At 35.7% G+C, this 11,713-nt stretch overlaps 1 protein-coding gene across 4 annotated transcripts in view; it reads right to left on the bottom strand.

Moving 5' to 3' along the window:
* Nucleotides 1-752: 752 nt before the first annotated feature.
* The window catches only part of NGLY1 (N-glycanase 1), a 64,387-nt gene continuing 53,426 nt past the window's right edge, over nucleotides 753-11,713 (bottom strand). For 3 of the 4 annotated variants that reach the window (XM_024244703.3, XM_054552497.2, XM_024244701.3), the window contains 3 exons: nucleotides 10,635-10,820; nucleotides 1,490-1,667; nucleotides 753-1,114 (listed from right to left, as the gene is read on the bottom strand). In XM_024244703.3, coding sequence (XP_024100471.2) covers nucleotides 939-1,114; nucleotides 1,490-1,667; nucleotides 10,635-10,820 — 540 coding nt within the window. In that variant the 3' untranslated portion in view covers nucleotides 753-938. The remainder of the gene's footprint in view (nucleotides 1,115-1,489; nucleotides 1,668-10,634; nucleotides 10,821-11,713) is intronic. The other variant, XM_024244705.2, reaches the window with a different exon arrangement.

Raw genomic sequence — 11,713 nt, 5'->3', positions numbered from 1 at the left:
CTCACTTTGCAGAATATCACAAAGGAATCTGGAGGCTTGGGGCTATGTCTTTTTCACCACTGCTTCCTCCACAGTGCTATCACAATGCTTTGTACATAAATGCTTAATAAATGTTCACTAAACTTAATTTGAGAGGTTATAGAGAATATACACAAAACCTCTTGATACAATATATAGATACTGTATAATATAGTTACATAGTTTCAAAATCAAGAATATTTTATTCAATGAGGTAGATAAAAATATAACTCAAAGGTTAGGCATTTTCAAAATGTCCACGTATTATGGAATTTAAAATGTATCCTAGTTTATGTTGTCAATGTTAAATGTTTTCATAACTCATATCTATTCAAGTATTTTTCAATGTTTAGAAAAAAGATTTTTATTTAGCCAAAATAACCACTAAAAAGATGTAAGGCAAAATAATTCATTTTATTTCTTAAATGCCTGAATATTTATAATCATATAAATTTTCATGCATTATATAATTTATGAGATACTGTACTTTCACATTAATTAAAAATTAAAAATATTAGGAGAATCTAATTCAACCACTTCTGAAGAAATGAATGGCTGATCAGAAAATGTCAAATTACTATCATAAGCCCAAGATTTTATCATAATCATGAATAGCATTTAATCATGAATATCATTATTTAACTTTTAAAACTATACTTAACAGTTTTTAGATTAAAATCCCATATTGAGTCAACAAGACTTTACTCCAAATTATAGTCACATATGGAAGAAAGTTTTTAATTCAATATTTTATTATAGTCCACATATAAAGATAATTTTCATAAGGGTTACATGATGGATAGCTAGCAAAAGAAATATGCTAGCACAGGGTGGTAACTGCCAACTAAGCATGCACTGAACCAACAGACTACTTTAGTAAGTCCTTGATTATTGCCAGCTTTTCTATAATGTTCAGGTTCTCAAAGGTCACTGAATTTTATAATTATCTCCAAACAATCTTCTTCATGGTCATTTAAGCTTTGTCTAAACAGCTGGGTGTGTTGCCAAGCGACATCACCATCTCCTCTGCTTAATTCTGCTTCCAAAATAACTTCAGTGGCACCAGAAAAATCAGCATAGGAGTGAAGACTGTTATCTGTTAGAGGGGAAAAAAAATTAACATTTTGCTTTTGGTAATTTAAAGAGCACAGATCATTTTGAAATGTATTTTATATAGGCTGATGTATAAGTTAAAATAAACCCTTAAAAATAAATACAAATTATTCTTTATGGAAGAAATGCATCCTTTGAAACAAAGAAATGATTTTTTCCTTGCATTTGTATTTCACAACAGAAAACATCAGCCTTTCTGTTACAATGGGATGACACAGGTTTTATTAAATTTTTTTTTTAACTGAAATAGTATCAGTAACTCTTAAGTACAAAAAAGAGCTACATCTCAAATAAGTACAATTGGTCTTCAGAGTGGTAAATATATATTTTGTGATTAATTCTCCAGGCAAATGCTTACCGCCTGTCAGTTCTACTCGTGCTGTATCAGATCGCAATTTCCATTCTATTGTTCCAGTCTGAAAAGTTTGACTACTTGTTCTAATAGAAATGCTATCTACTTTTAGGCCAACAGACCCACACTCAAACTTCCAGGAAATATAAGCAAAAGATGATCCTTCCTTTCGTGCCAAATATACCTATAAGGAGTAGGGATGGGGAGAAAGGAACTGTCAGAAAAAATGAAATAGTATAGAAAACAAACTTCGTGAAGAATATTACTGTCACAGGGTAGTATGTACAAGTGGTTATTTAAAAACTAACTTTTCCCTGTTGAAAAGGTTCTTACTGCTAACATTTTTTTTTGGCAATTTTTCCCATGGCATCTTTTACCCTAGAAGACAGGTATTATTTGAATGCAGATGTCCCCAAAAAGTGCAATTCTAAAGGACTGCATACTAACCAAATTTTGGTAAATCATATTCTTTTATATTAAGAAGTTCAACTCTTTAAAATGAGTTTTATGACTAATCCTGCTGAAAATGAAGAATCCTTTTAAATGCAACTACTCCTTAATTTTTATAAGTCTGGATTTTCATATACGCTTTCCTAGTGTGACATGGTATGCTATAGTCTCTAAATCGAGAAAATACCTGAGCCATTGCTAACTAATGGTTTAAAAGGTGATATCCATGCTCACTTCTCTAAATAGCATGCTCTCTGTTCCTTCATCAACGCCCTTTAGCACATTAAATGTATACTATTTAAGGCATCTAAGCCTACTGGCTGCTTCCAGCTCATCCCCTCTCATACTTTTATCTACACTCCTCAAAACATTGCCATGAAAACTGACATCCACAGCCTTGGTCTTTCACAGGTCACTCTATTCAACCACGCTCAAACTCTTTAAGACTCTGATTCTTCAGTCGTTCATCCCTTACGTCTGAATTTCCACAAAATTCTATGTATTTGTTTGAAATAATTCTTGGAAAGAAACCCCTTTCTCACTAATACTGCACTTACTACTACAGTTTGGACTTTACACTCATCTTAATGCAATTGACTACTGTTGTGCAATTCCAATTGCTCTGATCATATTTTTATTTTCAAGTTATTATTTTAGACACAGGGTCTCACTCTGTCACCCAGGCTGGAATGCAGTGGTGCGATCATAGCTCACTGCAACCTTGAACTACTGGGTTCAAATGACCCTGTTGTCTCAGCCTCCAACTACCATGCCTGGCTAATTAAAAAATTTTTTTGGGGGGCAGGGTCTCACTATGTTGCCCAGGCTGGTCTTGAACGCCTGCCTCAGTCTCCTGAGTTGCTGAGATTGTAGGTGTGAGCTACCATGCCTGGCTCTGATCAAATTAATGTTTTAAAATCCCACTCTCTTTATATCATCTGCCTGGTCTGAAATGTACAGCAAGTACTTGGTTCTTACATTAAGTCTAATCTATTAGCTTTAAAAATCCTCCACAATGAGGCTGGGTGCGGTGGCTCACGCCTCCCAGCACTTTGGGAGGCTGAGGCAGGTGGATCACGAGGTCAGGAGATCGAGACCATCCTAACACAGTGAAACCCTGTCTCTACTAAAAATACAGAATATTAGCTGGGTGTGGTGGCAGGCGCCTGTAGTCCCAGCTACTCGGGAGGCTGAGGCAGGAGAATGGTGTGAACCCAGGAGGCGGAGCTTGCAGTGAGCCAAGATTGCACCATTGCACTCCAGCCTGGGCGACAGAGCGAGACTCCATCTCAAAAAAAAAAAAAAAAAAAAAAAAGGAAAAAATCCTCCACAATTTCATCCCACCTTGAATTGTCAATGCTCCTATTTATTTTTTTATACTATACTCCTTTATACTGCCCATACTCTGACCTACCTTCATCAAATCATAAGCTCTCTGGGGGCACAGTTTCTGGATTCATAAAAGTATTTAGCGCCGGGAGCGGTCACTCACACCGGTAATCCCAGCACTTTGGGAAGCTGAGGCAGTCGGATCACTTGAGGTTAGGAGTTCAAGACCAGCCTAGCCAACATGGTGGAACCCTGTCTCTACTAAAAATACAAAAATTAGCCGGGCATGTTAGTGCACACCTGTAATCCCAGCTACTCGGGAGGCTGATACATGCATATTGCTTGAACTAGGGAGGCAGAGGTTGCAGTGAGCGAGATGGTGCCACTGAACTCCAGCCTGGGTGACAGAGCGAGACTCTGTCTAAAAAAAAAAAATAAAAATAAAAACATTTAGTAAATATTAAGTATTAAAGATCTGTATACAAATATATATATATATTCATGTTAGACTTATCTTTTTAGAAACATCTAACTCATCCTCTAGCTCAGGGGCAAATAGTTGAAAGTACCATATAAAACACATCTGCCATGGAATATCCTATTACATGTACTATTCTGTATTCTGCTCTTTACTCACATTAAGTAAAAAAATCAATCACCGATAGTATTCTAATCACCATCTATTTGACAACCAACCTATAGCTATTTTTCTTCCAGGTATGCCCATTAACTTAATCTGAAAATTTTTAGAATCAGTGAGTTAGAGATTATATAACAACTAAACAATCACTCTCCAAAGAAAATGATCTGAAACTACTCAGAGTAGATATGTATATCTACATATCTAACTGTTGTCTGTTGTTGACAAACCTAGATGTGGAACTGTCAATTGCTCCACTCAAGTTCGGACGTCACTATAACATCCTCTGGTGTTCATGTATGTTCCTACTGCATGCTCCTCTTACAGCTGTTTGTAAGGAGGATGTGGGACTCAGGACTCCACCAGTGTTCCCCGGGAGTCATTAGTTTCACCCATCCTAAACTATTAGGCATCTGGGTTACACACAGGTTAACTGCTCCTTTAAAGGAATGGCTAGCAAAGTGGGATATCTGGGAAAGAAGAGCCAAACAGAGAGGTTACTGGAAGAAAGGTGAATTAAAAGAACTAAAAGACTTGAGGAAAGTAATCTTAAGACATAAATATTAACAGATATACTCAAATTTATGTCTCAATATGCACTTCTATATCTTGTATATTTTCAGAGCTCACTAGATTCAAATGTCCCTCAAAAGTGTGGGTATAAAATATGATAGGCTGAAATTAGGTTAACTTCAAATCTAGCTTACTCCAATAACTGCCTTAATTATATTGTGTGGGTCTGGGTCAGAACTGTGGTTTTAACTGTTTAAGAGAAGGTTTATAGTAGCTGTTGAACATGCCTGACAGCATTTATTAAAGCCTTAAAATTTTCAGTCCTAAAGGCACCATCAGCTTTTAAGACTCTAGAAAGTTAAAGAATAAGATAGAGTTCATGATTTAATACTTAAATGTTTAAACATTCAAACATACTATGAGCAAAATAAAAAAGGTCTCTTATGTTAAAGAAACAGTATATGGAGATAAAACACCCTATTTATACAGAAAATTCCTATCATCTTTTTTTGCACAATATATTCTGTCAAAGACTCATTTTTAGAGGTGGTAGAAAGTTACCAAGAATATGTGTACTCAGTTTGGTAAACTAAAATGTACCAAAACAATAGAATTTATAAAAAACCTCCAACTCTGGTCCTATCTATGTATAATACGAACACAATCAGTAACTATAATTTATTTAAAAGGAAAAAAAAAAAGCAAACATTCACTTGTGTAGTGAGAAAAAAAAATTTTTTTTTACAACTGTTGATTGTTCCTAACATCGTGAGTTATTTGATAGACATATTTTTGCCTGTTGGCTTTAAAAAAATTTTTTTAAATTTATTGTGTGCATTCTATAAGCTCGGTTTTGTAATTTGTAGGTCTCTAAAAGGTGAGTGTTGCTATCCTACTTTAGCAGGAGTGCTAGTAAAGTCAGAAATCATGGAGGTTTTCTCCTGTATTCTATATATACCACCCAACCCCTCCTCCCACCAGTGACCCATCCTTGCTCCTTGTTGATGTCTGTAAGCACATATGGGCATATACAACCTTTGCGTGAGAACAAGACCTCTGTGTCTGTTTAGGCATAAGCCATACTACTCACAATGTATAAAAATAGAACTTGTCTTTAGGTTGTGGCTGTAACCACTATTTTCGGACTGAGAACAATTTGCATGTTGGCTTTATGTAACTAATATTCTACAGAAGATTTTGCTCAAAGATTTTTTGATTACTACATGTCAGGCTGCTATGGCTCCCTAGAGGTTCAGTTTGTACTACATTGTTTGAAGCTCTTCTTTAATACACTCTTAAAATTATTGTTCTACTTAGGTTGCTAAGATTCACTCAAGTTCAGTCCACCATACAGCAGGCACCCTGAAGTCCGTCATTCCCACAGATACCCAGCAAAGCAGTTGTATTTCAAGGGATCTTAAATTGTTGCTGGTAAACCGGTACTTGCAATGAGTCTTGTTTTTGATTATTCCATTTTATCTTGAAAATCAAACATGAATCCACTCCTAGTTCCCACTGTATTTAAATACTTCTGTGTATACTTCCAATTTATTCCATTTGTAGAATTTGGATAGAATTTTTAAGATTTCCACGTATACTTCCAATTTACTTCATTTGTAATAGGAAACTTTCATGGTTTCCTATTACATAATTGCAGGGTAATTAAAGTCTCTGGGACCTGACAATTATTTACCTCTCTAGTCTCATTTCTCACTATTCTCCTCCATATTCTCTACTTCTCACACTTTCCTGAATATACCAGATGTCTCTCACCTCAGTGCTTTTGAAGACACTATTACTCATGTCCCCAAACAACCTCCCCTTCCATATCCTGTCCTCATACTAAGAAACTCTCCCTCTTCCTCCTCTCCAAAAGCCAACTCAGATATTACTTCTTCTGCAAGGCCTTCTCTGACTCAGTGTGATATTATGATATGTGTATATCTCTCTCCAGATTTTCATTCATGGTTCCTGGCTCATAACTCCCATAGCCTTTATTATTTCTAAGGCAGGCCATGGAAACTAAAAATATACTCTAATCTCCCCACAACTTGCTTTCTTGGAGCTGACCATAAATAATTTATCTGACCTACCTTGTCTGACTGTGGGTCATAAAACCCCTATTTCAGAAATTGTCCTGTTCCATACCCTGGAGGTAGAAATGCTGCACAGAGAGACCAAGAAGAATCTGAACAGACAGGCTTTGCTGGGTTTTGTCAGGCTATTAGTATCAGATCACACCCTTTTTGTCCAATCATATTTCTACATTGTTGTCATGGTTATGAAAAACCAATGAAGTCTCCATAAAAGGCCTATGAGGACAGGGTTTGGAGAACTTCTGGAGAGCTGATCACATGGAGGTTCCTGGAGGGTGGCGCACCCGGGGAGGGCAGAGGGGCTCCATGTGCCTTCCTATACCTTGCCCTGTGCATCTCTTCATCTGCATCCTTTGTAATATTCTTTATAATAAACCTGTAAACGTGTTTCCCTGAGTTCTATGAGTCACTCTAGCAAATTAATTGACTCCAAGGAGAGAGTCATAGGAACCTGATTTATAGCCAGTTGGTCAGAAGCACAGGTAAAACAAACTGGAGCTTGTGATTGGCATCTGAAGTGGGGAGGGGACAGTCTTGGGGACTAAGCCCGCAACATTTGGGATCTAATGTTATCTCCAGGAAGGTCATGTTAGAATTGATTGGATTAGAGGTCACTCAGCTGGTCCTGCTGCAGAATTGCTTGCTTGCTTATTTGGGGGAACCCACCCCTCCACGTATTTGGTCAGAAGTCTGAGTTGATTGTTGTAGAGAGAACAGAAAAAAACAAAACAAAATACTTGTAGAGTGAACAAAACAAAACAAAACAAAACAAAACAAAATACTTGGAGTATGAGGTTTTTTTCACTCAGATTCAGGGTGTTAGTGGCTCTTGTTTCTGTCTTTTCTCTCAGTATCATAAACAAACACATACTCTTCTACCATTTACCCCATTAATCTAAACAGTTGACCCACATGTCTTTCACTTTACCAGCTGATATGCACCTTGAGGCTTGCCTCTTAATTCACCATTACATCTGACTGCCAAGCACAATATTTGACAATGTGCATATTTGCTGAGTGCTGAATGAATTATTGACATAATGCCATGCACCCGCCGCCCATCCCCCCCACCAAAATGCTAAAATGACTGTAGTGACAAAGAGAGGGATAAAACTCATCAAAACCAAAAAGTATCTAAGACCATCCAAAGGACACTCAACAAAGTGAAGTTTTTACAGTGCTCTACATAGCCCTAGGCTGATGCAGAATTTAAGCCACATACATTTTTACATTCACCAGTCTACTAAACACTTACTACGTATCGCGTACTATGCCAGATATATGAATACTGAGAGTACAAAAGTGAGTAGAAAAAGACAAGGTCTCCCCCTGAAAATTATTTACAATCTAATGTAAACATTATTAGAGAAAGAGACAAATAATTTATTTTCATATCTATTTGTTGAATACATGTCATGAAAGAGAGGTATATGGTACAATGAATCTATAAAGAGGGAAATGGATTCAATTTGCTGGGACCTGAGGGAGTGAGGCTTGGGCCAAGTGGTAAGGTTAAGAATAAATTAATCAAAAAAGAGAAGTACAGGAGGTTCTGTGAAGAAGGGAGAAGGGGCAATATATCTGCAATGCAGAGAGCAAGCGGTAGCACAGTGCAAGGCAAAGCCAGAGAAGAAGGCAAGGACCAGATGTGGAAAAGACGTGGAGCTATGTCTTACTCTAAAAGCACTCAGTTAAGGATTAAGTTTTTGTAAATGTTTCTTTAGCGATAGCATGGATCACAGCTTTGAAAGGATTAGGACAGATGGAGATTAGTTAGGAAGCTATTAATACTGCTTTTATTAAGGTGTTATCACTTGCCTCCCAAAAAGCGTACTGGTCTTCTTGATTTAGTTTTTATATTCTTTTCAATTCAGACATTATTGAACAATGTTACTTGCTAAATAGCAAATTTTAATCTTTGTGCTCCTGGGAGGACACCTCTTTGAAAGGTAAAGAATCTGTTCTAAAACTCTGAAAGCAGGCTGCATGTGATCTGTCATGATACCTGGTTGGAGATTACTGAGAAAAAGTGTGGTGAGAAATAGGTTTACTATTCAACAGAGGTAGAAAATCCCTAATTGGGGGCGTGCTAGTACAGAACCAGAAATACTGATTTAGATGGAATACCCAAGTTATAATGACAATTGTTACTTCCGAATTATCACTCTACAAGTAAAGATTCTAGTATTTTTCTTCATTTGATACTAAATATATGTAGCTAGAAAGAAATTCATTCAACTTAAAAAAAATGGTACCCTTCATGAAAGTATATCAAGGCATAAGCTTTACTTGAATAGGGGTGTGTTTTCTATTTAATGGCCTTTGTCTATCATTTACATTATTTAAATCTTTCTCATACTATACCACTTCTCTGGCTAAAATGTTCTATTTGGAGATCTTGAAACATGCCACGTACTCCATGCCTTTTTTTTTGTTTCCTTGCCTGATGAACACCTACTCAACCTTGAGCGTCCAGCTCAAATGTCGTCTGCTCAGTGGAGCTTTGCCCAACTCCTACAGCCAAAGCTAATTACTCCCACCTCACTGTTTCCATAGCAATGTGTTGATATCCTTATTATAGCACTCTGCATCATGGTTAAGATGGCAGTTTATGCTCTGGCTTCCCCTTTTAGATCGTGAGGTCAGGAATCATCTTTTTGTTCACATAGCTGAGAATAATGCCTGGCACAACAGTACAAGTTTGCTGATGAACAAATGAGTGTATAAGACAAAGAAGAAATACTCCACACAGTAGTTCTGTTTCTTGGCATATCACATCTTCTGTAACACATCACTATTTTCCCCATCATTACTACTTTACTAACATTGCTGGTTAGGAGGAAACACACGATTTTTCTCCATTTTAGCAAGTATAGACTAGTCACTGGATAAAAAACACTTTTATTCTATCTTGCTCTCTGTTCAGAGAAATTCTTAGGCTAAGGATAGTCTTCTAGAAGATGTTCATCCTCTCTCATCAACTGCACAACTAATTACAGATATCTTGAAATTTTAAATTTTATCTCTATTTTTATGCATTTCTTTAGCTAAAGAAGAAAATTCCAAAATTTAGAATAATCCTATAAGTTATTAATACAAAAATACCTCAACTTTTTTAGTATTGGACAATGTGATATAAATGGAGTATTTCTATGTTTAAGTAGCAAGATAAGTTTTTGAACAAAAACTTACGATTGAAAAAGAGAAAAGCAGAGACCTTATCTCTGTATGTCTTTGGTAATTTGATTAATGCCTAGTACAGTGACAGCATGTAACAGATGCTCATAAACACTAGCAGCTGTTTATATGTGACTCACTTTTTTAATCTATCCAATATATTTTACAAGTGAACAAGTTCCCACTCAAGTATCTTCGTAAATTAACTTTAAAAGCTTCCTATAAGTTAATTAATTCCTATGAAAATCTATCAATAATATGATCAGATCTATTGAGGTCATGTGAATAGGTTTAAGTTTATTTTGGTGTTTCTAAGGAGCAGGCAGTTTTAAAGCGAAGCCTCTTATATGTTACTGATAGCATGTGACGATAATATGCAACTTGGTATAAATGAACTACTACAGTCCTAACCTCTACTTAATTATTTTTTTAAGATACAGAGAAGAAATAACCAATATTGCTGCTCAATCATCCACATTCTTTGAAGTGAATGCCTGTTAGATGTTTAGCTTTCTGAAATTTTGAACTAAATCTATTATACTCCCTAAATAGCCTGTATTTAATGGGCAATGAATACACATCTGTGAAGGAATTAATTCACAATATACTATATGTATACATACAGTATCAAATAGAATATATATGTATATATAGTCATGCAAAAATCAGTCACATGGATTGATCATACATTTGATTATTTTTCCCCATGAAAGAATTAAATTCATCCTCTTTGATGAAAACAGATACTTCCTTGATATAAATGCAAGAATTTCTAGTGGACTTTTGATTACATATTGGGGACAGAATTTTCTTTTCCAGGTTATAGGATTACTAAAAATAAGTTTGATATATCAGTTTTCATATTTTACACAACTGAAAAATAAAGCCAATCTATGTTTGTTTAAACAATGACAAAAGTTTTAAATGGTTTTATGCATTAAGTTACCATGTGCCAGTCTGTTTCAACTTTTCTGAATATAGATTCCATTTTCCACACACCATTCTCCCATCCAGAAATGGTTTCATTGTTATTTGAAACTCGAACATAACGATCTTTCACAATATTATAACAAAGGTGGAGCTGTTTAGAAATCTTCTCATTTTCACAGGGAATAAATGAGGTTTCTTTTCTCTTAAAAAGAAAGCAGAATTAGTTTTTCAACATTATGAAAGATGTAAAACAGAAAAAAGAGAAATTACTAAGCAGAGTGGTAAGAGAATCCTTCAAAATTTAAAAGAAAAAATTGGTGCCATTGGAAAATTTGGAAATTATTTTATAAATTAAATATAATCAGTATGATGTTATTATAACTCTAAACATTACTAGAGAGAAAAACAAGAAGTATGAGCTCTGACTTATATTTTTGTGATTTTGCATTCAATGAATTCATTAATTTTTATTCTTTTATACCACCACCAACATCCCCTACTTGGACTTCTACAATTGTCTCCTGAAGCTGACTCCCAGCTTTCAACTCTTACCTCTCCTATCCATGCTCCACATAGCAATGAAAATGATTTTTGAAAAAATATAAACTAGGATATGTCACTTTCCTGCTTAACTCACTTCAGTGACTTAAACTCCAAGCTCTTTACCACGGCTACCAGGGCCTTATGTGATGGTTCACCCTGCTTGCTTCTCCAACCAGATCTCCTGTTACTCTTCCCTTTCATTTCTACACTCACATCACATTACTTTTCCTTTAGTTCCTCAAAAAGGTCCAGCTCATTTTGCCTCACGGCTTTGACACATGCTGCTTCCTTTGTCTAGGATGCTGTTCTTTCTACTCTCCACATACTCGATTCTTTCTCATCCTGAGTGCTCAACCATTTCCTCAATGTCCTTTCCTAATTCCCTAAGCTAGGAGAGCAGCTGAGAGGTATAGCGTGAAACAGTCTTCTGCATGTGTAAAATTATTTAAAAAGCTTGTATTTTAACCTAAAATCCCAGGCAATCTTTGCATTCTAGTCCAAAATAACATTAATATTTTATAAAATATTTTAATTCTAAGATTAAAATAAAAC

This window comes from Pongo abelii, chromosome 2, assembly GCF_028885655.2.
Source record: "Pongo abelii isolate AG06213 chromosome 2, NHGRI_mPonAbe1-v2.0_pri, whole genome shotgun sequence".
Lineage (NCBI taxonomy): Eukaryota > Metazoa > Chordata > Mammalia > Primates > Hominidae > Pongo > Pongo abelii.
The sequence above is the reverse complement of the archived record's forward strand: the minus strand, read 5'-3'. Positions and strand labels throughout refer to the sequence as shown.